This window comes from Molossus molossus, unplaced genomic scaffold (genome assembly GCF_014108415.1).
Source record: "Molossus molossus isolate mMolMol1 unplaced genomic scaffold, mMolMol1.p scaffold_m16_p_1, whole genome shotgun sequence".
NCBI classification, from domain to species: Eukaryota; Metazoa; Chordata; class Mammalia; order Chiroptera; family Molossidae; genus Molossus; species Molossus molossus.
Genome location: NW_023425344.1, coordinates 190196484 through 190223421, shown reverse-complemented (window position 1 = coordinate 190223421; position 26938 = coordinate 190196484). Strand labels below are relative to the sequence as shown.

Sequence of the window (26938 nt, the reverse complement as noted above, 5' to 3'; positions counted from 1 at the left end):
GATACAGAGAACATTTTGTTGGTTGCCAGTTGGGAAGGGGGTTGGGGGAATGGGTGAAAAAGGTGAAGGGATTAAGAAGCACAAATTCATTGCTAGACTGACAAACCTCAAAGGGAAAGGGGTTGGGGTGGGGGGGGTGGGAAGAAATAAACCAAAGAACTTATATGCATAACCAATGGACACAGACAATAATGTGGGAAAAGGTGGGAGGGGGGCGGGAGCGGGGAGGAGGGGGTCAATGGGGGAAAAATGTGGAACATCTGTAATACATTTTACATCCAACAATAAAGATTTGGGAAAAAAAAAAGAAAAAAAGAAAATGGTCTGGAATTAGATAATGGTGACAATTACACACTAACTATAAAAACTATTGAGCTGTATAGTAAACTAAACTGTATGTGATTTGGATGTTATGTAAATTATAGCCCATTAAAGCCATTACCGAAAAATAAATTTAGATGCTTCTAAGCTAATATCCTTGTTTCTTTTGATCTCTGTAGGATCTCGAAGAAGAGTTAGACATGAAGGACAGAGTGATTAAAAAGCTGCAAGATCAAGTCAAGACTCTAACTAAGACCATTGGAAAATGTAGGAAAATTCACATTCACTTTCTTATTTCTTGAACTTTCAGCTAAGGTCAGCATGCGTTGTTGAAGTGTTTATTTTTTGAGATGGCCCAAAGTCTTTGAAACCCAAAGAAATGACTCTCTACTAGCAGGGTCTGGGGCTCAGTGATGGCAGATCACTCACCACCCCTCAGAAAATACCGTGTCTGTCCTTCCCAGCCCCTCATTGTGTTGGAATGCGTGAATGAACTGCCATCTGTGCATGAGGACTTCCAAAATCCGCCTCCCACTCCTCACCTCTTTTTCAGAGTCTCAGTCCCTTGCCTCTAAGATGACCTCCTTTGCATTTCTGCTCTCACCTCCAGCGCAACGTGTCTAAAGTGGAATGTGTCCGCTTCCCTTCCTGTATTAGTTATCTATTGTCCTATAACAAATTACCCCAAATTTAGCAACTTAAAACAACAAACACTGTGTGTTGTTACACTGTTTCTGAGGGTCAAGAATCCAGAAGGAGCGTAGCTCAGTGCTTCTGGCTCTGAGTTGCCATCAGGTCATCCACAAGAACACAGACATCTGAAGGCTCACCTGGGGCAGAGGACTGCTTCCACGCTCATTCACACGGCTGCTGGCGGGAAGCCAGTATCTCCTGCACACTGCGTGGGTGCCATTAGCTCCCAGGGTTCCTGCAAGGAACATGCCCACATAGAAGTCATCACACTCAAGAATTCCCAAAGTATGCTGCCTTATCAGATATTTCTGCTTCATTTGTTGTTCTTCCTGGTCTAGATGCAATTTGCCAATTAGAGGTCATTTTTTTCTTTTAACTTCACCTGAAGATACATTTTTATTTATTTTAGAGAAAGAGGCAGGGAAAAAGAGAGAGAGAGAAACATTGAAGTGAAAGACAAACATCGATCAGTTGTGTCCTGTATGTGCCCCAACCAGGGATCGAACCCTAAACCTAGGTATGTGCCCTGACCGGGAATGGAACCCACAACCTTTTGGTTTATGGGACAATGCTGCAATCAACTGAGCCACCTGGCCAGGGCCAGAGGTCATGTTTATCATAAATAGTATTATTTAGTAAAGCAGTTGACATGCTACCTTTATCAGTCTCCAAGGGAACAGAGCTAGTAAGTTAAAAGAATAATTCCCATGCAATGGTAAGAGAGTTCTGTAACGTTATCCACACTACATTCTTGTTCATCCACCAAAAGCTACTCACTTTTCTTGGCCCAACTGAAGTGCTACCTCCTTTAAGAAGCATCTTTAGCCCTGGCCGGTTTGGCTTGGCGGTTAGAGCATCGATCGTGGACCAGAGAGACCCGGGTTTGGTTCCCTCTAAGGGCACATACCTTGGTTGCAGTTTGTCCCCAGCCCCGGTTGGGGTCATGTGGGTGGCAACCAGTTGATGTGTCTCTCTCACATCGATGTTTCTCTCTCTTTCTCTCCCTCTCTCCCTCCTGCTCTATCTGAAGATAAAAGCAAAAATGTCCTCGGGTGAGGATTGAAAAAAGAGGCATCTTCAACAGTTCCAGTTCACCTTTTTATGACCCTTGTATTAATTTCCTGTGGCTGATGTAACATCACCACCAAATCAGTTACTTAAAGAACACAAACTTGTTCTCTTACAGTTAGAATGATTTTCACTGTGCTAAAATCAGGTGTCAGCTGGGCTACTTTCCTTCGGAGCCCACAGGGGAGAATCATTCCCTGGCCTTTTCCAGCTTCTAGGGGCCACCCGCATTTCTGGGCTTGTGCACCCCTTCCTCCACCTTCCAATTCAGCAGCAGAGCATCTCTGAAATCGTTCTGACTTTCTAATCTCTGCTCTGTCATCACACCTCCTTCTCTCAGGATGTCCGTAAATCTTTGGGGCCAGATGGCAGACTGCGGTCCACCCAGAGATGACCCTGTCCAGTCCCTGGGGCCTGTGACTATGTTACCTTACATGGCAAAAGGGATTTTCCAGATGTGATTGAGTTAAGGATCTTGAGATGGGAAGATATCTTGGATTAGCCACGTGGACTCCATATAATAAGAGAGAGGCAGGAATGTCAGTGGGAAAAGCTGATGTGAGCAGATGGAGAGATGGAGATAGGAGGATGGAAGCAGAGGTCAGGGTGCTGTGGCCCCCAGCCAAGGAATGCAGCCAGCCTCGAGAAGCTGGAAAGGGCCTCCAGAAGGAACGCAGCTCTGCTGACAGTTCGATTTTAGCCCCATGAGATCCGTTTTAGTCTCCTGACCTCCAGAACTGTAAGATTAAAATTTCGTGTTGTTTTAAGTCACCAAGTTTGTGTTAACTTGTTACAGCACCTACGACACAAATGCAGTCCCCTCAGAGTCATGCAGTTTGGTACTTTGCATACCAAATGCATCATGAATCTTGCTTCCTTAACTGTAGCATCAGCTCTTGAAGACAGGAGCTACACTTGGATCGCTTTCATATCCCCAGCGCGCTGGATACACACAAGGCACTCATAAGGATTTGTTGAAGGGTAACAGCCTTTTCGGTAACAGCTATGCTCACTGATATACTCACAGATAAGAATCACTCCCAGAAGAAATTCTTCAGCATCTAGGAAAGTTTCCATTTATCTGAAATCCACAGACATTCATGTGCAAACCAGTCAGAATGGGGTAGAAGGGGACAGAATAGTCCCATTACAAAGCCTGTGGAAGCTGTTTTGGTGTATTTAATGGACCATTTGCCTCTGTCTACAGCTGATGATGTGCGCTTGTCCGTGGGAACCAAGGAGCACCTTGGGATGCTGGAGTACAAGAGAGAAGACGAGGCCAAGCTCATTCAAAACCTCATTCTTGGTAGTGAAACCTGGAACTCTGAACTTTTGCTTTATCTTTGAGAACCTGAGCCTCACGCATTGCCACAGCCCTGGGTGGAGCAGCCCCCCTCTTCCCTCGCTGCTCTTGCCCAGAGTTTCTCGGCCTCGGCCACGTGGACCAGACAGCTCTTTGTCAGGGGTGCCAGGGGTGCTGTCATTGCAGGAAACTGGGCAGCATCCTTGACTTCTACTTGTAGAAGCCAGTAGCAACTGCTAGTCATGATAATAAAAAATATCTCCAGACATTGCCAAATGCCCCCTGGGGGTACACTGCCCTCAGCTGAGCAGCCCTAACCTCCTGCCAGCTGTAATCATGGGGCCTGGATAGAAGACACGGCTCCACAGCTTTGGGCCTCGGCACAGGATCCGTGGTGGGCGTGATTGGGGCTCTGGGGCTCCAGTTGACTTCTGCTGAGAAAGCTCTTTGCTGGCAGCATGACTGGGGCTGCCCAGCAGCACCTCGGTTGTAGGAATGTCTATGTGCATGCCCAAGGGTGGTCTTAGAACTAATGGGACTAGACTGTCTTCACCATGAAAACCACACGCCTCTGTCAACTGGCTGCGAGATCTCACAGCAGAAGGCCGATGTGTAGTCCTATCTTCTCTGTCTCAACGACCCGCTCCGAGTACAGGGGCACCCCTACCCTTTCCTGTCCGCCCCCACCGGCGCACAGCTGTGGGACCTCTTTCTTCTTTGTTCTCCAGTTTTTATGCAGCCAGGGGGAGGTCTTTGTCTGCTTATCTTAATTTGTTCTATAACGTTTCCCTCTTCTCTTCACCCCGTCTGTCTCCCCACCATTCTCTGCTCCCTTCTCTTCTCTCCAGCAAGGCCTCCGCTTCAGGGCTGTTGTGCTCGTTTTCCAGATTCAAGGCAGGTGCCTGTGTCGCTGACAGTGTATTGCACCCTCATCATAGAGGCTGGGGGGAGGAGGGTGCTGGGAACTGTGGTCCCTCTCTTACCCTGGAGATCTGAAATCCAGGGTCTCCACACCAGGGAGAAGGTACTTTGCAAATGGGAAGTAAGAGAAGCAGGTAGCACCGGAACATTTTTCCCAAAAGAAGAGCCAAACTGAATCCCTCAAAGGGAAAAGATGTCCCTGTGCATTCAGGCATTGCATCAAGTACAGAAAAGCAGACAACCCCTGCCCCATAGTCAGAGGTTCCTTAGGGGGACAGCTGACCACCAGCTGTCATCATCGACTCTTTCTGCTCCAGACCTGAAGCCCCGCGGCGTGGTGGTGAACATGATCCCCGGGCTGCCGGCTCACATCCTGTTCATGTGCGTACGCTACGCAGACTCTCTCAATGACGCCAACATGCTCAAGTCCCTCATGAACAGCGCCATTAATGGCATCAAGCAGGTGGTTAAGGTAGGAACTGCCTTTGACATTGGCCCTTGGAATTATAGGTACTTGAAGAATATCTGTGGGAGTGACCAGATGTGTGCCCCATGAGTGGAGGTGTTCTCCCCAGCAGCCCTGGACCCTGAGCCCTTGTCTGTCCACCCATTTCAGGGAGGACCATCCTCCTGCTTCTCTCATGAGGTTTTCATCTTCACCTCCAGGCTTTGGTGAACCACATGATTCCTCAAATCCATCTGAGGCCCAACTGGTGAAAGAAGCCAGGGTGTTAGGGAAAGACAAGTTAGGTCAGGGATCCCCAAGGGTGAAGATCTGCCAACGGAGCTTGAAGCCTTACCTGCAAGACTACGACCTGGCAGCTACCGCCCCTATACTTCTGTCCCCTCGGGGTGTCAGAGTCCCGGCTGTGAGGAGTACATGTCTGTTGATGTAAGAAGTTGAATGGGGAGGCCTGAAAAACTACTCATCCATAACTCTGCCTTCTAAACCCACATGATGCCCTCTTAGTCCCAACTCAGAAAGAAAGACGAGCTGCCTGTTAGGAAGCAGTGAGATACAGATCCGATATTTTCATTCCCCTTCCACGCGAGAAGCAATGTTTAATGTTGGGATATCGATGCGTATTTAGTTGTCAAAGGTCTTATCTCACTTTTAGTAAAATACATGTTCTAGTAGAGTCATGAGTAATTTCCTATTTTAAATACCCCAGGAAAAGAGAATAAAAACAGTGAATGCATGAAAAGTTAGAATAATTCTTCCCTCCCCTCCCAAAAATTTTGTACCAAGCATTCATCAGGATGGATGATTGAAAATTATGGATAGGAGTAGAAAATTAGCATTTGGTACTGGGTCCTTGAAGTGTCTTTGTCTTTGCAGTAGCCACTGAGTGTCCTAGGCAGGGCTTCCTGTAAGCTGCTGTTTTCCCTGTCCATATTTTCATAAATCGGGTTTTCTTAGGACAACTCGCCTGGTGTCCCAGGACGTAGGCACACCATGTTTGCCCCGTCTTGCTGCTCTGGAATGTTTAAATGTTTAGAAACTGAAAGATGCATGACACAGGAGTATAAATACTTTCTCACCAGCATCTTCCCTCTCAGCTTCCCTGTGGCTCCCTGTCCTCTGCCTTTGTTGGTGCCCAGGACCTGCCCCTTCCGCTCCAGTGCACAGCACATTAAAGCAACCCCCACTTGCCCCCCTCCAGCCATGGTGCCTTTTCCTCTCCCCCTGACTGCCCAAAGTGCTTAAACTAGTGCTCTCCACCAATCCTCTTCTCCATCTCCTTGCAATCTGGCTTCTCCCTCTATCACTCCACAAGAAAGATCACCAGTAATTCTTCCTGCTAAATCCAGTGGCATGGCCATAATTTTTAATCTTCTTAAGTGGACAAGCAGTATGCATCATCTCTTTGAAACCCTTGTACCTTGTCTTTCAAATCCCAGGACCTTCCTAGTTTTCCTTTCGCCCCTCTGATCACCGTACCTCTGTCTCCTCTGCTTGTTCCTCTTCATCCTGCCTCATGAGTGGGGGTGTTCTCCCCGACACTCCTAGATCCTGAGCTCTTGTCTATCCATCCATTTCAGGGAGGACCTCCTGCTTCTCTCACGAGGTTTTCTCAGCTGCCCTGGCTTCCCATCGTCTCTTCATCCTCTGAGCTTTGGTGGCACAGTCTGCGTCCATCATGTGGGCAATCGGCCACCTAATTACTGTGTCCTATATATGTTATGTCCGTCCTCCCAGTCAGAGTGTGAACTTTGGGGCAAAGACTGAGACTGACATTTCTCAGGCATTCCTGCAGTGCCTGCTTTAAGCGTCATAGCCAGTGACAGAGACAAGACCTATATAGAAAGACTGCAAACCGGAACCTGTTAAATATAAGAGCTTATCGTTACAAATTTAATAAAGGCTTTAGTGACTAAAAGAAGAATTCATTGGGGCAAAAGCCACTAACTCACCAAACAGGTAAGATAAGTCTGATCTTGGCTCAGAGGCACCAGTAATCACCAATTCCACCTTGGTTTGTTTGTTTTTCTAAGGAACATTTTGAAGACTTTGAGATGCTGTCCTTCTGGTTTTCCAATACTTGTCATTTCCTCAACTGCCTGAAGCAGTACAGTGGAGAAGAGGTAGGGAAGCTTGCCTGCTCGGTGTTGGGTGCTGCCTGCTGGTCTGTACCCTCATGAGCCAGAGCTCACGGGGTTAGGGATGGGGACACCCCGCTCCAGGGACAGCCTCCGCACCCACTGGCTTTCTGGCCTCCTCCTATCACTGGGTAGACAGAAGTGACAAGCAGAAGACTTCAGAAAGAAGCTTAGACATTGGGCATGGGACTGAGCCCCCGTTTCCTTGAGTTTTAAATCAGTGGGTAGATTAGATGCTTTTTCAGTTTCTTTCTAGTTGTGAAATTTTAAAGATTTTAGTATATGACTCTAAAATGTAGTCTTTAGTTCAACATGCCTGTTTCTTCGGAGCTGCTCTCTCTCTAAGATCCTGGTAGTTCTTCTATAGTCTGTACGTCCTTTGTCGTTTTGACTCTGCTTCTAAGGAGCTGATATCATGAAAGAGTTTTCTACTTTCAAGTACTCACAGAGCAAAATTTCATTGACCAAATAATAACAAAATGGCTTTTATAGTCTTTACTGCTCTCTAGAATTGTTGCACCATTTGATAATATAGTGTATGAAGTTTCCAGTGTCTTATACCTTCACCAACACTTGGTATTGAAAAACATAATATTTACTGATCTCATGGGCATAAAACAATACCTTCTTGACTTAAAGTGAAATTACTTGATCACCAGAGAGATCAAGCATCACTTCATATGCTTATTGGTCATTTGGGTTTCCTTTTAAATTGCTTACTTACATCCATCCCCTCCCCACCAGTGGAACATATTTTTTTTCTTATTGATTTTTAGGAGATCCTTATGTGTTATGGGTAGATTGTGGCATGTCTTCTAATGTTTTTTATGGAGTCCTTTGCCGTATATAATTAAAAATTTTTTTTTTCTTAATTGATTTTAGAGAGAGAGGAAGGGAGGGAGAGAGAAACATCGATGAGAGAACATCAATTGGCCACCTTCTGCATGCCTCTCACTGGGGATTGGGCCTACAACCTGGGCATGTGTTGTGACCTAGAATCAAACCAGCGACCACTTAGTGTATGGGTCGATGCTCAGCCACTAAGCCATACCGGCTGGGCAGCCATACACAATTTTTAAATTTTTATGTACCTAAATTTATCCTGTCCTTTTATGTTATATGTTTCAAGAAAGTCTTTCCTACACTGAGATCATGAAGATATTCTTTTTTTCCTAAATGCTTACAGTTCAAATTTAGAATTTACAGATTTTATCTATCCCAAACTGGTGTGATTGCCCAGCTGGTGTGGCTCGGTTGGTTGAGTGAGGTCCCATGCCCAGGAGGTCACCTGTTTGATTCCCGGATAGGGCACATGCCCATGTTGCAGGCTCAATCCCTGGTAGTGGGCATGCAGGAGGCATCTGATCCATGTTTCTCTCTCATCCATGTTTTTGTCTCTCTCTCCCTCTTTTCTCTCTCTCTGAAATCAATAAAAAACAACATATTTTTTTAAAAAATGGGTGTGATTAACCATTCTACATTGATTCGTGGATAGCCAATTGTCCCAATGAAGAGAAAGTAAAATAAAATATAACAGTGTTCCTACTGGAACTATAGGAATACCAAAGTGGGAGGGGAGGTGGGAGCACAGACCATCCATTTAAGACAAACTGGCACCTATGAGACATTAATGGAAGAGGATATTATATTACACACCAGCATTTATTTTTTGAGCTTAAATTTGCCCCCTTCAGCCATGTATACAATGTTTTTTCCTCTGAGTGTTTTTTCAGTTATTCTATTTTTATTTCTAAAATTTTAATGGTTCTTTTTCACCTCTGCCTTTTATCATAATGTCCTAGTCTTGTCTTAGTTTTCTTTTCCTTTTATCTCTTTGAATATGTTAAACATATTGTATTAGTCCCCTTGGGCTGCTATATACAAAACACCATAGACTGGGTGACTTAATCCACAGCAATTTATTTTCTCACAGTTCTGGAGACTTGAAGTCCAGAGCACGGTGCCAGAGGGTTGGTTCCTGGCGAGAGCTCTCTTTCTGGCTTGCAGATGGCCACCTTCTTGCTGTGTCCTCACATGGCCTTTCCTCTGTGCACAGGGTGGAAAGAGGTTGAGCTTTTCAGTCTCTTATTATAAGGACATTAATCCTAACAGATGAGGGTTCTACCCTTATGACCCCACTTGACCTTAATTACTTTCTTAGAGGCCCCATCTCTAAATATAGTCACATTAGAGGTAAGGGCTTCAACACATGGATCAGGGAGAGACACGAACAGTCAGTCCATAACACACATTTTATAATATTTCAGATTAATCTGTAATTACAAAGTTGTGAATCTCATTTATTTACTGACCTCTTATAGCAGTTTGTTTCCTTGGGTACTTTGCAGTTTTCTCTATGAGCTCCATGGGGGTGCTTTTCTACAGTGGTTTATAGTTCTGGGGGAACATATTTGTAGGAGAAGTAGGTATAGAAAATAAGTGCTACCCCAAATATCAAGAATGTTTTTTATACAAATCAGACATTAAGTTTTAAAGTGTGGGAGTATAGAAGCTGATTATAATGTCATATTAGAGATAGTATGTTAATTTCCTCATGTCTATATTATTTTAATATTTACGTGCCCAAAATTACTTTCAGGAATTCATGAAACATAACAGTCCACATCAGAATAAAAACTGCTTGAATAATTTTGACCTATCAGAATACAGACAGATTCTTAGTGATGTGGCTATACGAATATATCATCAATTCATTATCGTAATGGAAAATAACATTCAACCAATAATAGGTAAGAAAATAATTAATAACCAAATATATTTATAACAACATTGAAATCTTTTAAAAAATAAATGAGGTAAATGGAATATGTGGTTAAAAAGAATATAAATTTAAAACCAATAAAATTTAGTGGTGTAGATATCTACTTTTTAATTCTTTGATTGCTTGAAAGAATTGCATATATAAAAGTATGTGGTTCATGGTTTCCTTTTTGTAAGGGTGATTCATCCTGAAGGGGAAACCTTGGGAGAATTGCTGCTACTTAATACGGCTAATCCTGGGTCTTAGCCAAGTATTTGTGAAATCTTAAAGTCCCTCTCAAATTTCTGTATACTTTCTTCAATTTTCTGACATTTAAATGCTTTAGGCTTTAAATGGTTCCAGCCCCCGAGTTACCTTGCTACCTGCTCTCATCCCTGTGCCTGCGAACGCAGAGTGCTCCGCGCCTAGGCCGGCTGCGGCCCTGCTGGAAACGGCCCTCGGCCCCATCCCCACCCCTGCAGCCTGGTGCCCCCCAGCCCTGATGCTCTCGCTTTCTTTGTCACAACTACATCCACTGCTAACTCTTGTAGAAGATGGCACACCTCCTGACACAGACACATAAGCGCAGTGAGAAACGTCCCCTGGTTGTCCCATGGTGTGTGCACCAAACGCTGGCGTTTTCCTCCACAGTGCCAGGCATGCTGGAGTACGAGAGCCTGCAGGGCATTTCGGGCCTGAAGCCCACCGGCTTCCGGAAGCGGTCCTCCAGCAGAGACGACACGGACGCCTACACGATGTCCTCCGTCCTGCAGCAGCTGAGCTACTTCTACAGCACCATGTGCCAGAACGGCCTGGACCCCGAGCTCGTGAGGCAGGCGGTGAAGCAGCTCTTCTTCCTGATCGGGGCGGTCACGCTCAACAGCCTGTTCCTGCGCAAGGACATGTGCTCCTGCAGGAAAGGGATGCAGATCAGGTAAACCCTTCCCCACCGCTTGCTCCGGAGAGGTCTGAGCCCGCACCCCTGGCCTCCGTGCGCCAGAGCTGCCATGCTGGGGGCAGGGGCGTGACTCAGAACCGAGGCGCTGTCTGCCCCCTGATGCCCAGCCGCTCCCCGCATCGCTCTACACCCTGCTCACTTGAGCGGCAGCAGAATGGCTTTAACTGGGAACTAGCAATGTCTGTTTTAAATCTCCGCCCTCTGTGGTTACCGTACACTCAACCAGGGTCTACTGACCACCACCTGTGGGCATAGATAGCACTGCCTGGTGGACGACAGAGCAAAGCAAGGGAAGGGCAGTGTGAGCTCTTCCCTTGAGAAGCTCCGAACAGCTCAATAACTCAAGGCAGCAATGATTAAGTCAGGAACAAGTGGTGGGGAAAGTGCCCCAGAAAAGAGAGATTGTGACGGACAGAAAAGTTAAGGAAGCCTGGGCGTTGTGTGTTGAATGGTTCAACATCCCAGGAGGGGGAAATGAGGCAGGTAAAGGCATCTGGTGGCACTGCAGGGGGACCGCCCCGCAGGCAGCAGCAGACAGCTTGTTTGGGGAGCAGGAGAGCCACAGGAGAGCAGCAGGTTGGATCCAGACTGGGAGGGTCTGGAATGCCAGGTGAAGGCGTTTGGAATTCATCCTGAAGAATGGGAATCCACAATCTTGAGGTCTGTCTGCTGCTCTTTATCTCTAAATTGAAGAAACACAGACCCTGGAGCTATTGTTTGAACTAATGCTGTCAAGTGATTAGAAAACACATAATATGCAGTAGATATTTAAGATTTTTATACTGTGTCCAGGGATTTGATACCTGTACGTGATATGAGAAGCTGAGGTGAGAAGATGGCAATGATGGAAGAGAAGGGGACAAAGGACGTGTGTTAAGCCAAGAAATAAACACGAGGCAGCCATCACATCTTTTCACATTAGTGAGGCTTAGAGCTGGACATCCCCACAAACCAGACTGGCAAATTCCATGGCACCAGGTTGTGGTTTTCAGATAGGAGAGGCTAGTCAGAAGATCAGGGCTTTGTGGATCTTTTTCTTTTCATTGAGACAGGAAAGAGTTCTGTTTACCTCACAAACTCCAAGCAGGTGCCCTGTAGCTCTGTGAGGTAGGTTTCAGCCCTCTTTCAAGTAAAACCATAAACCTAAATATGCCACCAGAGCCTTTGCTAAACAACTCTCATTCCATCAGTAGGTCCCCCAAGATGTGTTAACATGGGACATGAGTGACAAGGGACGTGAGTAAGACACACACATGTAGATCCTGTAACAACTACCTTGAGGTTATGCAGCATCTGTTCCCACAGGTGCTCTGTACTTCTTCACCAACTGAAAGTGGCCACCAGAGAAATAAGGTTGCTATAGTGCATTGCTCTGAGTAGCACATACATTTTTTAGATATAGATATAGATATAGATACAGATATAGATGTGTGTGTATATATATATAATTTTTAAATTGATTTTAGAGAGGGAGAGAGAGAAACATCAATGAGAGAGAACATCAATTGACTACCTCCTGCATTCTCCCCCCCCCACCCAACTGGGGATTTGACCCACAACCTGGGCATGTGCCCTGACTGGGAATCGAACCGGTGACCTCTTGGTGCATGGGTCAATGCTCAACCACTGAGCCACACTGGCCAGGCAAGTAGCACATGCATTTTAGAGACAGTCATTCATTTCGATATTTATTAAGCTCCTGCCATGAGCAAAGCCCGTCAGGATTTGTGGTGACTTCACAAGGAAAACATAAGCAACACAATAATAAAACATGAACACAACTAGAAAATCAAGACCAAAGAAAAGAAAAATTGAAGCAGTGGACAGAGTAGCTTGAAAACTAGCTCTGGGCTTTCTAGCTGCCAGGACAAAAAGCGAAACATCATCAGCTCTCTGGTCTCATTGGGCATAGGGAGGCAGACCATTTCCTGGGAAGATAGAAAGATTTTCCTAGTACCTAATTCTATTTTGCTCCTAGTCATGGGTTATAAAAATAACAGATCAGCCCTGGCCAGTTTGGCTCAGCGGTTAGATCGTCGGCCTGCGGTCCAGAGAGATCTGGGTTCGGTTCCCGCTAAGGGCACGTACCTCCATTACAGTTTGTCCCCGGCCCTGGTTGGGTTGTGTGGGTGGTAGCCATTCATTGTGTCCCTTTCACATCGATGTTTCTCTCTCTCTCTCTCTTCCTCTCTCTCCCTCCCACTCTATCTGAACAAAAAATGGAAAAATGTCCTCAGGTGAGGATTAAATAAAAAAAAGAAAATAACAGATCATATGGAACTTTGTCTCACAATAGCATGTTTACAGCAGTTTCACTGTGGCTGCTTGGCCCAGTGACCTCTGATAATAGCCTAGGTAGGGGTCATGGGAACGGTTCTATTAGGAATCACGAAAATGTGGCCTTTCATATGTTGCTTGCTGGCCTGAGGGAATCCAGGGAGAGTATGAAAGGTATTGATTTGAGTCTTGAAAGACAGGTAGGATTTCAGCTGACCATGAATTAGAGGAGTAAGCACAGGTCTCAATGAAGAAAAACTGGTGGCAGGGTATGAACAGCTCCCTTTGAAAGGAGCCCCAGGAGGGATGGGAGAACCTAGAAAGAGCAAGTGGACTGTCAGCAGGGGACTGCATGCTGTGGTCCCTCCGCAGGGACAGCCACCACAGAGGTTTTCTTTTTCAAAAGTCTTTCAACTAGGAATTCAATATCTTTAATAGTTGTAGGGCTGTTCAGGTTATATATTTCATCTTAGATAAGCGTTGGTAGTTTTTGGTTTTCAAGGAGCTGGTCCACTTCATCTAAGTTATTGAGTATATATGCATAGAGCTAGTCATACTATTTCCCTATTGTTCTTTAAATTTCTGCAGAATTTGTAGTGATATCCCCTCTTCCGTTCCCCTGCAGGTAATCTGTGTCTTCTTTATTTTCCTTGGTCAGTCTTGCTAAATTTTAATCAATTTTACTGATCTTTTTAAAGAACCAGGTTTTTTTGTTTCATTGATTTTTTAAAAAAATATTTAATTGATTTCTGTTATTGTCTTTATTATTTTATTCTTTCTGCTTACTTTGGATTTATTTTGCTTTTCTTTCTAGTTGCTTAAGGTAGAAGCTTTGATGATAGATATTGAGACCTTCCTTTTCTAACATAAGTATTTAATGCTATAAATTTCTTTCTAAGCACTACTTCAACTGTATTCCTCAGATTTTGTTATGTTGTCTTTCCATTTTTGTTCAGTTCAAAATATTTTCCAGTTTCCCCTGAGTCTTACTCTTTGACCCATGGATTATTTAGAAGCATATTGTTTGCCCTGGCCAGTTTGGCTCAGCGGTTAGAGCGTCTGCCTGCGGTCCGGAGAGACCCGGGTTCGGTTCCCGCTAAGGGCATGTGCCTCGGTTGCGGTTTGTCCCCGGCCCTGGTTGGTTGTGCGGGTGGCAGCCACTCGATGTGTCCCTTCACGTCGATGTTTCCCTCTCTCTCTCTTCCTCTCTCTCTCTTCCACTCTGTACAAAAAATGGAAAAATGTCCTCGGGTGAGGATAAAAAAAAAAAAAAAAATAGAAGCATATTGTTTAATTTCCAAGGGTTTACAGATTTTCTTATTACCTTTCTGTTATTGATTTTTAGTTTAATTACATTATAGTCGAAGAACATACTTTGTCCGTCGACTCTTAGAAAGAGAAGGTAGAATGGTGTTGCGTCGGGGCTGAGGAGAGAGGGACAGGGGAGTTGTTGTCTCCTGGATGTGGAGTTTCAGTTTTGCAAGATGAAAATGTTCTAGGGATCTGTGCCCAGAGTTTACTGCATCATGCACTTAATGGTTAAGATGGTAAATTTTATATGTGTTTTATACCAAAATTTAAAAAAAATCTCTAGGTACATACAGGTTGAAATAAACAGGGTGTAGCAAAAGTAGGTTTATAGTTGTGAGTACATGAAACACAGAGTTTATTCTTATATTATTATTTAGTAATTATTGTATTATTTTCCAAACAAACAACTGTAAACCTACTTTTTCCCCACCCTGTATGCTTGCTGGTTTTCTAGAAGTCTTTTAATTTCATTGATTACTGAGAGGAGTGGATAAGTTTCCAACTGTAATTAAGGATCTATTTCTTCTTTCAATTTGTCAGATTTGTATGTATGTATTTTGAAGTTCTGTTGTTGAATACATACACATTAGGAATTGTTATGTCTTCTTGGTAAATTGACCCTCCTATTGTTATATGTTACTTTTTTGTTCCTTCCTAGTAATTTTCTCTGCTCCGGAGTCTACTTTTTCTGAAAGTTTACTTTTTCTTTTGACTAGTGTTTTTATATTAAATCTTTTTTTTTTTTTAATCTTTATTGTTGGATGTAGAATGTATTACAGATGTTCCACATTTTTCCCCCATTGACCTCCTCCTCCCCACTCCGGCCCCCCTCCTGCCTTTTCCCACACTATTGTCTGTGTCCATTGGTCATGCATATAAGTTCTTTGGTTTATTTCTCCCCACCCCCAACCCCTTTCCCTTTGAGGTTTGTCAGTCTAGCAAAGAAGTCTAGTACTTCTTAATCTCTTCACCTTTTTCACCCATTCCCCCAACCTCCCTCCCAACTGGCAACCAACAAAATGTTCTCTGTATCTATGAGGATGTTTCTGTTCTACCTGTTCATTTTGTTTGTAGATTCCATTGTTGATAGATCTGTATTATTGCCATTTTGTTTGTTCATATATTTTATCTTTTTCTTCAAAAAGACCCTTCATCATTTCATATAATAACGGTTTGGTGGTGATGAACTCCTTTAACTTTTTCTTGTCTGGGAAGCTCTTTATATGGCCATCGATTCTAAATGACAGCTTTGCAGGATAGAGTAATCTTGGTTGTAGGTTCTTGCTTTTCATCACTCTGAATATTTCTTGCCACTCCCTTCTGGCCTGCAAAGTTTCTTTTGAGAAATCAGCTGACAGCCTTATGGGAACTCCCTTGTAGGTAACTAGCTGCCTTTCTCTTGCTGCTTTTAAGATTCTCTCTTTGTCTTGAACCTTTTGCATTTTGATGATGATGTGTCTTGGTGTGAGCCTCTTGGGGTTCATCTTGTTTGGGACTCTCTGTGCTTCCTGGACTTGTATGTCTGTTTCTTTCACCAAGTTAGGAAAGTTTTCTGCCAAAACAGGTTTTCGATTTCTTGTTCTCGCTCTTCTCCTTCTGGCACCCCCAAGATGCGAATGTTGGCACGCTTGAAGTTGTCCCAGAGGCTCCTTACACTCTCCTCATTTTTTTTGGATTCTTTTTTCTTTTTGCTGTTCTGATTGGGCATTTTTTGCTTCCTTATATTCCAAATCGATGGTTTCCTCCTTGGATTAACATACTCTATTATTGAAGCTGTGTAAATTATTCTGTATTTCAGTTAATGCCTCCTTCCATTCTAACTGTGCATCCATGATTTCTAACTGGTGCTTTTTTATGCTCTTGAGGCCCTCCCTAAGTTCACTGAGGTTCTCACTAAGTTCACTGAGCATCCTTATAAGCAGTATTTTGAACTCAGCATCTGTTAGGTTGCTTATCTCCATTTCGCTTAGTTCTTTTCTTGGGGTTTTGTTCTGTTCTTTCATTTGGGACCTGTTTCTTTGTCTCCTCATTTTGGCTGCCTCCCTGTGTATTAAATCTTTCTTATCCTTTTACTTTTAACCTACCTGTATCATATTTGAGGTGAGTTTCTTGTGGGCAGCACATATTTGGGTTATTTAAAAATCTAGTCTAACCATCTCTGATTCTTTTTTTTTTTTTTTTTTTTTATCCTCACCCGAGGACATTTCTCTATTTTTTATTCAGATAGAGCGGGAGGGAGAGAGAGGAAGAGAGAGAACGAGAAACATTGATGTGAAAGGGACACATGGAGTGGCTGCCTCCCGCATGACCCAACCAGGGCCAGGGACAAACTGCAACCGAGGCACATGCCCTTAGCGGGAACTGAACCCGGGTCTCTCTGGACCGCAGGCCGACGCTCCAACCGCTGAGCCAAACTGGCCAGGGCCCATCTCTGATTCTTAATTGGGCTATTCAGACTATTTTAATTTAATATAACTATTGATATATTTAGATTTAAGTCTATCATTTTATTATTTTCTATTTCTTTTGGTTTTTATTTCTCCGTTAACCTTTTATAAACATTTTTTGGGTACCCTTTTAATTTACCTGTGGTATTTTTACTATATCTTTCTGTATATTTTTCAGTAGTTGCTCTAGGAATTATAGTATACACATATAACTTTTTCAGTCTATTTAGAATCCACATCTTACCATGTCAAGTAGAATGTAGAAACTTACCACCACATAGGCCCCTTTACCCTCTCCATGTTCCGTTGTAGTTCTCTTAGGTATTATGTATATATATATCAAAAACTCTACCAGACAATGTTGTAATTTTTGTTTTAAACCATCTAACATATTCTAAAGAACTCAATAGGAAAAGAATAGTCTATTATATTTACCCAGTTACTTACCATTTCTGTTATTCTTTCCTCATTCCTGAGTTCCAAGTCTCATTTTCCCCCAAAATCTTATTTTGGTATCATTTTCCTTCTGCCTAAGAAAATTCTTTTAGTCGTTCTCAAATTCTCTTAGTTTTCTTTCCTCTGAAAATTTCTTCATTTCACCTTTATTCCTGAAATATACTTTTGCAGGCTATATAGCATTCTGGGTTGACAGTCTTTATTTTTACCATCACTTTAAAAATGTTTTACTTCTGGCTTTCATGGTTTCTAATGAGAAATGCACTATCATTTGAGTTATTGTTTCCATACAAGTAATGTGTAGTTTTTCTCTGATTGCTTTCAACATTCTTTTTTTAAAAATCTTTATTGTTGAAAGTATTACAAATGTTCACCCCCTTTTTGTTCCCCTCATCCCTACTCCCGCCCCCCTCCTGCCTTCCCCCACACTATTGTTTGTGTCCATTGGTTATGCATATATGCATATAGTTCTTTGTTTTATCTCTTTCCACCCCCTCCATCCACTTTCCCTCTGAGGTTTGTCAGCCTGTTTTGTTTTTTTCTTTGTCTTTAGTTTTCCACAGTTTGATTATGATGTGTCTGAATGTGGGTTTCTTTGGGTTTAGCTTCCTTTTTTTTTTTTTTAATCCTCACCTAAGGACATTTTTCCATTTTTTATTCAGATAGAGTGGGAGGGAGGGGAGGGAGGGAGGGAGAGAGAGAGAGAGAGAGAGAGAAACATCGATGTGAGAGAGACACATCGACTGGTTGCCACCCACATGACCCCAACCAGGGCTGGGGACAAACTGCAACCAAGGTACGTGCCCTTAGCAGGAACCGAACCCGGGTCTCTCTAGACCGCAGGCCGACACTCTAACCGCTGAGCCAAACTGGCCAGGGCAGGGTTTAGGCTTCTTGAATCTGTACGTTTGTGAATTTCACCAAATTTGGGACATTTCCAGCCACTCTTTCTTCAGATATTTTGTCTGCATCATACTTTCTCCTTTCCTTCTGGAACTTTGATGACACAAATATTAGACCTTTCATTATTATTCCTTTAGTCTCTAAAATTTGGCTCATTCTTTTTTTTTTTTTCAGGTTTCTTTCTTTCTCTGTGCTCTTTAGATTGGATAATCTCTGTTGATTCCTTCAAGTTCACTGACTGTTTCCTCTGCCACCTCTATTCTGCTATTGATCCTATTCAGTGAGTTCATTTCTGTTATTATATTTTTTCATGTTTAAAATTTCCATTTTTAATACCTTTTATTTCTTTTCTGAGACTTTCTATCTTTTCATTTAATTCAAGATAGTTTGTCTTTACTTTTTGGGACATTTTTATTATAGCTTCTTTAAAGTCTTTGTCAGGTCATTCTAACATCTGTGTCATCTCAGAGTTGACATCTGTTGATTGTCTTGTTTAAATGTGAGTTGAGATTTTTCCGGTTCTTTATATGCCAAGAACAGATGCTCCTCAATTTACGATGGGGTCACTTCCTGATAAACCCATTATAAGTTAAAAATATTGTAAGCTGGAAATGCATTTAATATACTTAACCTACCAAATATCATCACTTACCCTAGACTACGTTAAACATGCTCAGAACACTTACATTAGCCTATGTTTGGGCAAAATCATCTAACATAAAGCCTATTTTATACTAGTTGGACTATAGCATATAATTTACTATAAGCATCACTTCACGTCATCGTAAGATTAGATAATTATTAGTCAAACCATAATAAGTCAGGGACCATCTGTAATTCTGAATGGTTTTCTGGATACTTTTCATATTATACTATGAAACTTCGAGTCTTTAAGTCCTATGGAGAATGTTGATATTTTTATCAGAAAATTAACCCACTTGGGTTCCAGTTGCAAGTTCTGAGCATCCTCTCGGAGTTGTGGTTCCCGTGTCAGTTCAGTTTTCAAAGTCTTTGTGATGCTATTTGGTTCTATCTTATGTATAACACACAGCGGCCAGTCTGAAACTTGGGTGTTGGTGTATCCCATAGTTTAGTCCTTAAATGTATGTGTGCTGTGGAGGTCAGATCCATGCATGGGCTCAGTGGCACACCTAGGAGTTCATGAACAACCTTGAGGGGTCACTTTCCCAAGCTCCTTCCTCTCCATAACCCCCCTAGTACTTTCCAGGTCCCTGGGGATCCCCTGTTTGGTACCCCAGACTGAAAATAGAGCTTTACTTAACTCGCTGTGTGGCACACTTCCTGGAAATGTCCCCAACTGAGGCCAAGGGGTGGGAGGACAGAGCAATGGGACTTCTTGAATCATGACTCCTCCAACTGAAGGAAGTTCCCTCCTCTCAGAGTCTTAGGTTTCTACTGGACCCTCACTACCACTGCCCCTACTATAGGATTGTTTGGGGCTTGAACACGACAGAATAAAGAAAATGGTGAAAAATGAATTTCACCATTCAGAGCTGAGTTTCAGGCTGATTGGAGCTCAGGCCAATGGAGAAAACTGGCAGACTCACTATCAGTTGGAGATACTTCGAAGTCTGTTCTTCTTCCCCAATCCACCTGCGACCGTTTTCTTTGCAGAGTCCCCAGGTAGCTGCTCCAGGCGCTCCATCCGCACTGCGTAGCTGCAGTCAGTGGGAGAGGCAAAGCGGAACGTGCGTTCTCCATCTCACCAGGAACCAGAACTCCGCCACAGACTTTCGAGCAGGAGAGTTAACATGCTCAACATTCAGATTTAGAAAGCACTGTGGCAGGATTAAGATGGATTAGAAGGGGTGAAATGGGAGGCATATTAGGAATCTATTATAATAAGAACTCAACCAGCAGGACAAAGAGGACAATGCAAAAAATTGGAGGGGGGTGGGCAGTGCAAGAGAGCTTGTTTCACGGGTTGCATCCCTGTGGAGTACACGGGTCAGCATCGCTATCTCAGTGTTAGGGCCGAAGAGAAAAACCACGCCCCCGTCACCTCGTTCAACACTTAATTCTTTAAAACGGCTTCATTGATATATAATTTACATGCCATGCAGTCCACCCGTTTTAAAGTGTATCGTTCAGTGGTTTTTGGCATATTTACAGAGCTGTGCAACCATCACTGTAGTCATTTTATCACCCCAAAAAGAAACCTTATACTCTTGTCCCCTACCCACACCCACCTCTCCAGGCCCTTCGCCCTCAGCCTAGGCAACCATGAATATATTTTCATTCTCTCTAGATTTGCCTCTTTTGGACATTTTTTAAAAAAATCTTTTTGTCTTTGTTTTTAGAGAAAGAGGAAGGGAGAGGGGGAGAGAGAGAGATAGAAACATCAATGAGAGAGAACATTGATTGGCCGCCTCCTGCACGCTCCCCACTGGGATCGGGCCCACAACCTGGGCATGTGTCCTGACCAGGAATTGAACTGGCGACCTCTTGATGCATGGGTCAATGCTCAACCACTGAGCCACACCAGCCGGGCTCTTTTGGACATTTTTTTATAAATGGATTCATATAGTGATTTTTTTGTGACTGGCTTCTTTCACTTAGCATGTTTTCACAGTTCATCCACGTGGTAACACACATTAGTTCCTCTTTCCTTTTTATTGTTGAATAACATCCCATTTATGGATATATCACAATTTGTTTTTTCTTCAGTTGGTAGGCATTGCTGTTGTTTTCACTTTTTGGCTAAATTTAATGCAATGCACATTTGTGGACAATTTTTTTGTGTGAACATGTTTTCAGTCCTCTTGAGTGCGTATCTAGAAGTTGAATCGCTGGGTCATATGGTACTTTTATGTTTAACATTTTGAGGAACTGCCAAACTGTTTTCCTTAGCAGCTATACCACTTTACATTCCCTAGCAATATATGAGTGTTCTCAACACTGATTTATCCAGAGAGGTTGGGTAACTTTCCAAGCTCACACAGTGGATTGGTGGAACAAAAACCCATGCCTCTTAACTTATAAACCCATGATAATTAGTGATGGAAAGGAGAATTAAAAACCCCAGTGGAGCCCTGGCCAGTTTTGCGCTCAGTGGTTAGAGCGTCGGCCCACGGACCAGAGAGTCCCGGGTTCAGTTCCCGCTAAGGGCATGTACCTTGGTTGTGGTTCGTCCCCAGCCCTGGTTGGGGTTGTGTGGCTGGCAACCAGTCAATGTGTCTGTCTCACATGGGTGTTTTTCTCTCTCTCTTCCTCCCTCTTTATCTGAAAATAAATGCAAAAATGTAAAAAAAAAAACAAAAAACCAGTGGACTGAAAGAAAGAAAGCCTTCTGACAATTGAAAATTTTATGCCAATTTAGGAAAAGAAATCAAACAGTTTTTATACCAATGTAAGTCTTCTCTTCAAATATCACTATGATTTTTTTCCTTGAATAAATTTTCAAGCCTATTATTGACTATTTTAATAGATTGCTTAACTTTATAAATTATTGCAGTCACTGTTCTTTGCTCAGATTTCCCCCAAAGTTTATAGCTGTTACATTATGATCCTTAGAACCATAAATTGTGGTCCTACCCCTTCGAGTTACAAATGAAGAAACTGCTCAACTGTGGTCCTGGTACCCTCAGTGAACTCTGGTACCCTCGCAGGGCACACTAAGGGATTCAGCACCCTCCTCTAACATGTTCTCTCTCTACTCACTTTTACTCCAGGTGCAACATCAGCTACTTAGAAGAATGGCTTAAAGATAAGAATTTGCAGAACAGTTTGGCCAAGGAAACTTTGGAACCTCTCTCTCAGGCAGCCTGGTTGCTTCAGGTCAAGAAGATCACAGAGAGTGATGCCAAGGAGATCTATGAACGCTGCACCTCACTGTCTGCTGTGCAGGTAAGCAGGCTTGCTGAGTGCCTCCCCGATCTGCCTGACAGATCTTATCATTGGTGTCACCTCTTCTGGCCTAGCCAGCCATGCAGTGCATCTGAGTCTCTGTGGGCTTTTTTGGGAGAGCATAGTATCTCCCAGAGCCCACCCTCTTATCTAATAAACATTTATTAAATACTAACTCCAGGCCTTAAAAACACAAAAGTACATATGACCCGTTCCTGCTCACTCAACTTACAAGATGTACCTGGGGATGGGAGAGAGGGGCTGGAAGTGGAGAACTGTCTTACTGTTGTCATCTAATTATGTGATTTGTCTTTGCTCCCTTCTATGCTCTTCTCCCTTCCTTCCTTCCTTCCTTCCTTCCTTCCTTCCTTCCTTCCTTCCTTCCTTCCTTCCTTCCTTCCTTCCCCCAAGGATATTTTTCCATTGATTTCTAGATAAAGTGGAAGGGAGGGTAAGAGAGAAAAAGAAATGCCTATATGAGAGAGATACATTGATTGGTTGCCTCCAACACGACTCCAAATGGGGCTGGAGATTGAACCTGCAACCCAGGTATGTGCCCTTGACCGGGAATCGAACCCAAGACCCTTCAGTTCAAGGGCCAATGCTCCAACCACTGAGCCAAACTGGCCAGGGCTCATCTTGTTTTCTTTTCTTGGAAAGAAAGAACACATGGTGTCTAGTGCCCAATTACATTGTAAAGAGCTACCTATGGTTCCCAGCTGGTCCCACATCGCCAGAACCACTACTTCATGGACAGAGCTGTCCTTTCCATGGTCTAACGCCGTCTTCTGTGTGGTTTGCAGATCATAAAGATCCTTAATTCCTACACGCCTATAGATGACTTCGAGAAAAGAGTGACTCCGTCCTTTGTTCGCAAAGTACAGGTGAGATCCTTAAGAAAGTGCCTTTTACTATTTAGTACAAGAAAGGGATAGTTAATGAACATTGTAGAAATCCAGGATTAAAGTACCTTCACCAAATATGCATCTAAAAGTCACCCAGAAGAAGCAGCAAGAATGTTCCCTGTCAGATCCCCTGGTTTTCAGAACCCATGTTGGTCTGGGAAAGGGGAGCGAAAACACGAGAGGTGACTCCCACTCTTTGTTCCTTCAGCGGGTCTTGTTTCTTATCAGCCTTTGTGTGCTATGCACGTGGGCAGGGGCTGGATGGAAACAGAGACCTGTGTACCCATCTTCCTTATTTTAATCCCAAAAGTTTCTTCCCCAATGAACCAGGGCAGCAGTTCTCAGAATTTGGTTCAAGGATTCCTGAGGGGCCTTGAGACCCTTTGGGGAGGTCTGCAAAGTCTTCCTTTTTCCAGTTACATATCTGTATGAGACCATCTTTTTTCCTTATACTTCAGCCACAATTACAAATCACAGTAGGTTGAATGTAGAAGCAGATCTGAGATTCCACCCATCATATGAAGTCAGACATTTAAAAGATTTGTAAAAATATAAGACAATACCACTTCTCACTAATCATTTGTTTTCAAAATATAGTTATTTTTTTTCTGTAAAAATACATGAACAAGTGTTGGGTTTGTTCTTGTTAATTTAACGAATGAACACATTTTAAGTTAGTGCTTTAATTACTAATATGGTAAATATCAATAGTGAAACCCACAGGCACAGAGGCTGTGGGAGACCTCAATAATTTTTAAGAGTATACAAGGTGCCTGAGACCAAAGAAATGTGCAAACCACCGAATTAAAAGAAAGATGAGTGTGATAAAAATGCAGTGCCTGAGATCTACTCATCTTTGGGCTTAGAATTCTGCCATGAGAATAGATGAGAAGAGGACACGTTGATTTAGTTCATCCATCCTGTGGGAAGTAAACTCCTGGAGTGAGACAGAGCAGGAACTTTTCACGAGAGCAGAAGTCCTGGCTCGCTCCCTCGCCTTGGAGTTGGGCTGCTAACAAGCTCCTGTGTGTGTATCTCACATGCTTTAGAAAGGACTGCCTTGCCAGAGGCAGAGTGGTGTCTTCTTGACTCCTGGCTTCCAGGGAGGAGTAAAGCAACACCCATTTCCTCATTCATTTTCCTCTGCTTCTCACTCAGGCTCTCCTCAACAGCCGAGAGGACTCGGGACAGCTGATGCTGGACACCAGCTACCTCTATCAAGTCGTGTTTCCGTTCACCCCGTCTCCCCACGCTCTGGAAATGATCGAGATCCCCAGCAGTTTCAAGCTAGGCTTTCTCAACAGGTTATAGCCGGAGAAGAGAGTATATGTGCTTTGCCCTCCAAAGCTAAATGAAGGTCAAAGAGGAGGGCTGCGGTTTATCATTGGAACTGGAAATGCTCCAGTATGCTATTTAAGGAAGAAAATAAGAATTCTCCCAAATAGGCCACATCTCTCGCTCACAGTGGTGGTGTGGCTACTGTCATTTTGCAAAAATTAACACACGCCAGCTGTGGCCTTATCTAGCTTTGGAATCTCTGCTGGCTTTTACTAGAATTCTTGGAAGCTCATGTTTTCTTCCAGGGGTCTCTTGGTCTCGATCTATCTTATGACAGGACTCTACCCATAGGGGCATAAGATCCGGGGACACAGTGTCTCCCAAATTTTCTAAGGTTCATGTGAAGCCTGAGAACATATATGAAGCCACAGTGGGGTCCAAGGCTGAATCTTCCAGAGAATAATCCCATTTGGCTACAGAAGCCAAAGGTCCTCTCACCCCGTGCCTGTCTGTAGGGGAGGGGTTGTGGGGCCCCACGGACTCTTTACTAAAAATGCTCTGAATGAAACAATATTTATTATTTCAGACCCTTCTAATTTTTAAGAGAATATTCTATCTGAAATGAATCACATGAAGTATTTTATATATATATATTTAAAACCAACATATTCCTAAAGCGTAATTGCCATACCATGTATCATCTTCTCCTCCAAAATAACATTTCTTTAAATATTTGCCATCATTTTTGTTTACTATCTTTCATACAATAATTTTTAAAAACTAACTTTAAAAAGACAATCTAGCCTGGCCGGTGTGGCTCAGTGGTTGAACATAGACCCATGTACCAAGAGGTCGCCAGTTCGATTCCCTGTCAGGGCATATGCCCAGGTTGAGGGCCCGATCCCAGGTGGGGGCATGCAGGAGGCGGCCAATCAATGTTCTCCCTCATTGATGTTTCTATCTCTCTCTTCCTAAAAAAAATCAATAAAGAAAAAAAAAAGACAACCTAAATGATTTTCTCTATCTTATTAGCATTCAAATATGTATTAAATTTTTTTCATTAAAAAAAAATAGCCTTGGCTGGTTTGGTCCAGTGGTTAGAGCATCGGCCTGCAGTCCAGAGAGACCGGGGTTCAGTTCCCACTAAGGGCACGTACCTCAGTTGCAGTTTGTCCCCGGCCCTGGTTGGGTTGTGTGGGTGGCAGCCACTCGATGTGTCCCTTTCACGTCGATGTTTCTCTCTCTCTCTCCCTCCCTCCCTCCCACTCTATCTGAACAAAAAAATGGAAAAGTGTCCTCAGGTGAGGATTAAAAAAAAACACAAAAACTGAAGAATTACGTTAGGTCCCACCTTTTGAGAAGTCGGTGTTTCCCAAGTTTTATGGGAACTGACTATTCCTTGTCCCCCAACACCTTCTCATTCCTTCCTCTCAGATCGTGAAATGACGTTTGATCAGCACTCCTAGCCTGTGGCCTGTGGCCCCACTGCCCTTTGCAACACCCCAAGAATCCCAACTGGCCCTTTGGTTTCTGACAGAGTCACAGGCAATAGGAGTGATTCTGTAACACAGACATATATATTAGAAGTGAAATGAAGCAACATTATCAAACTATATGTAATAATGTCTTTTCATATTGTAATTTTCATAAGTAATTTAATTTAGTTCACTTAGATACATTGTATGTGAAGAAATGAAAAGTAGAACTTTGTAATATTTTAATCAATCAAATAAATTCCCATATCAATTGGGTCAGGTTCTTTTAATTGTTATGAGATTATATTTTTCTTAAGTACACAAGTTTTAATGCCATTTTTAAGGGTCATACTTAAAGATTCTGGAATCTTTATAGAGTCATACTATCTCATAAAATGTATATTAGAACTCTTAGAGCCCAACCGGTGTAGGTTGAGCATTGACCCATGCACCAAGAGGTCGCCGGTTCGATTCCCGATCAGGGCACGTGCCCAGGTTGTGGGCCAAATCCCCAGTGGGGGGTGTGCAGGAGGCAGCCAATTGATGTTCTCTCTCATCTATGTTTCTATCTCTCCCTCCCTCTCCCTTCCTCGCTCTCTGAAGTCAATAAAGAAAATTAAAAAAAAAAATTCTTGGAAGGTAAATATGCCCTAAGTCCTGGCTCGGGCTGCATCTCCGTGGGGCTCCCAGACAGTGCTGGGTTTCTGATCCACACCATGGCCTTCTCCGTACCCCTCCCGGACCTTCCCTGTGCCACGGGGAGCCCATCTCTCTCTCTTTAGCTCCCACAACTCAGGGTTCCTGCCTGTTCTAAGCACATGTGCTCGCTGTGAGCCGTAACGTTGCCCATCTCTGCTGGCCTGTGAGACCCTGGAGAGCAGGCTCACATCTCCCATCCCCGCTCACCTTGATGCTGCCGGGGCGGGAGGGAACTGCAGGAACGAAGTCCTACTGGAGGTGACAGGGCTGGGGGAGTGATGTTGCTCAGCCCAGGGAAGGAGTAGATCTTGTTAGGGAACAAGACGCGGACCTGCAGAGGCTGAGAAGTGTATGCATGGAAAAGGGGAAGGGGGTGGTCCTCATCCCACAGGCTCGATCTGTTTAAGGCTGAAGGTGGGTGGGGTGCCCGAAATTAATGAAGTGCTGGTGGGATGGGGACTGAGGAGACTGGAGGTGCTGATAACATCCAGTCACAGGTGAATGTCAAGGTCGTGGATTCACGTGGTCAACCCTGTGAACTCTGCTTTCTCAGAGGGCAGACAGAGAACTAAGCCTGAGAAACTGGTCAGCAGGGGGTTCTGAGGGCAACTGACAGTGTGGATGGCAAAAGGTTCAAGGGGTGAGTACGTGATGCGAATGGCAGTGCGTGGCCAGCAGCGAGCCCGGGCCGCAG

General features: G+C 43.6%; 1 protein-coding gene across 1 annotated transcript in view; it reads left to right on the top strand.

Moving 5' to 3' along the window:
• MYO5C (myosin VC) overlaps positions 1-24110 on the top strand; it is a 98061-nt gene extending 73951 nt beyond the window's left edge. Inside the window, exons 34-42 of the mRNA XM_036249579.1 lie at positions 501-588; positions 3290-3388; positions 4624-4778; positions 6803-6892; positions 9507-9657; positions 10320-10602; positions 21713-21887; positions 22691-22771; positions 23951-24110. Coding sequence (XP_036105472.1) covers positions 501-588; positions 3290-3388; positions 4624-4778; positions 6803-6892; positions 9507-9657; positions 10320-10602; positions 21713-21887; positions 22691-22771; positions 23951-24103 — 1275 coding nt within the window. The 3' untranslated portion in view covers positions 24104-24110. The remainder of the gene's footprint in view (positions 1-500; positions 589-3289; positions 3389-4623; positions 4779-6802; positions 6893-9506; positions 9658-10319; positions 10603-21712; positions 21888-22690; positions 22772-23950) is intronic.
• Positions 24111-26938: the final 2828 nt, after the last annotated feature.